Raw genomic sequence first — 1829 nt, forward strand, 5'->3', positions numbered from 1 at the left:
ACAGTGATCCATTCCGGGCACATTGTCTCCGTTGGTCTCCGAATGTTCTCCGGACTGAAGAGGAGCCAGGCCGTGCTGAGGCGGCGAGTGACGCTCCGTAGTTACTGGACATCCCCAGCTAAAATGGCCAAGTTCCCCACAAGTATAACGGGTATCTTGTCCTCCAGGAACATCCGTCCGGGGAAGCCCACATTCCAATAGAGCGTGCCCCTGACAACGGCAGCGAGTGCAATACCAGTTCTCCCGGGGACACTCCTCGCGGGGGTGGCCTCTTGTTTTGCATATCCCGCAGATCACTTCGCCTGATTTCGTTTCATCATCCGGGTCTCCGCAAATCAGCGTTTTTCCCGAAGTACTGTAAGGGCCCCGGTAGGGCTGAGACTGAGGTGCGCCCAGAGGCATAAATGGCTGATGCGCGGACTCCTGGACGAGAAACGAAGGCGGTACCCCTGGCGCAGCCGACTCCCTTACGATTTCCGTATGTTGCATGAAACGGGGCAAGTCCGACGTTCGTGGTGTGGATGGATGAGATCCCGGGGTGGATATATGAGCGTCCGTGGGGACCGTGGAGCATGTTGAGGGAGAGCTCTGGCAGGATGGTACCGACGTCACACTGGGAGCTTCAGGGAAAAAGTTTCTAAATCGATGGGCTTGTTGTTGTAGGTCCAATACACTCCGTTCCACTTGTATTTGGGTCCATTGACGTTCCAATTCCTCGTAAGCCCGATGAATGTTTGATTCATGAGCCGCCTTCTCTTGTCGTAGACGAACTTCCTCGTCCCGGAGCAGAGCACTGTTAGCGTCCACAAGAGCTCGCGCTTCTTCTCGTCGGTTGCCGTAGGCGTTCGTTCGCACTCCTTCCTTTTTCCAGATATTTCCGGGCTTCGTTCACCAGGACATGTTCCTGGGTCACGGACCTGAATGACCCTTGCATCGACTGTTCCAGGTCTTCCCGGCGACGTTTTTCGTTGAACAGGGCTTGCTCATATCGTGACTGCTCGTTTGACAATATCTCCCGGAGCTCCCGGATAGTCCCTTTGCTGTTCCGGAGTAGTTGGTGTTCGTCATCCCGGAGTCGTTCCATCATATGCCGTTGGCGAACTTCTTCCTGAAGAGCTGTATCCAGGTCCCTCAATGTCTTGTGGGGGGTTTCATTTTTACTTTCGAAGCTCCGGACTTCTTCGAGGTCGTTCCGGGTGAGCAGTGCCGGAACCATACCCCCGTATACCTCTTGGACCAAGGTTGGACCAAGGAGGCGGACCCGGGAGCTCGGATAGGTTGCGAACTGCGCTCAAAAGTCATTTCGTTGGGCCAACAACGCTCGAAACCGATTCCGGCTTGGGGAGACAAGTCTGCCACCATTGCCAGCGCCGGTTTCTTCAAACACGAGCATGTTCCCGGAAGGTATGTCCGAGATGGTTTTGGTGCTGAGCGCCCCGGAGTCGAGTTTTCCCGTACGTAGTAGTCGCTCCCTCGGACGCCTCCCGCAAGCCAGTCTTGAATACATATCGTCTTTGTTGTTGGGCCTTCTGGCGACATATTGCCTTTCTCTTCTCAACTTCCTTTGCAAACGCCTACCCTGCTGCTCCACCAGAATGTCACGGGGTTTAGCGACATTTTGACAGGCAGGCGCGGCGCAGGCAAGCAGAGAGAACACGCTCCAAGTGTGAGGTTCGAGGCAAAATGTAAAGTCGAGTTAGTGGATTTAGCTCAGGAGAAGAGGTAGACTAATAGATAATCTAGGTCCCTGAGATCCGGAGTCTGATCGGGAGATCCGGAACGTCCGAATCCCACCCCGTGACATTCTCCCCTTCTTAAGTCTGAGCTCC

The 1829-nt window shown here is 54.7% G+C and overlaps 1 protein-coding gene across 1 annotated transcript; it reads right to left on the bottom strand.

Moving 5' to 3' along the window:
- Window positions 1-608: 608 nt before the first annotated feature.
- H257_12069 (hypothetical protein) lies at window positions 609-1216 on the bottom strand (the record flags this gene model as incomplete). Its single annotated transcript, XM_009839178.1, has 2 exons — window positions 609-861; window positions 918-1216. The coding sequence occupies 2 exons, from the start codon at window positions 1214-1216 to the stop codon at window positions 609-611; spliced, it is 552 nt and encodes a 183-aa protein (XP_009837480.1).
- Between the last annotated feature and the right edge of the window lie 613 nt (window positions 1217-1829).

The sequence above is a fragment of the Aphanomyces astaci genome, assembly GCF_000520075.1.
Source record: "Aphanomyces astaci strain APO3 unplaced genomic scaffold supercont1.38, whole genome shotgun sequence".
NCBI classification, from domain to species: domain Eukaryota; phylum Oomycota; class Saprolegniomycetes; order Saprolegniales; family Verrucalvaceae; genus Aphanomyces; species Aphanomyces astaci.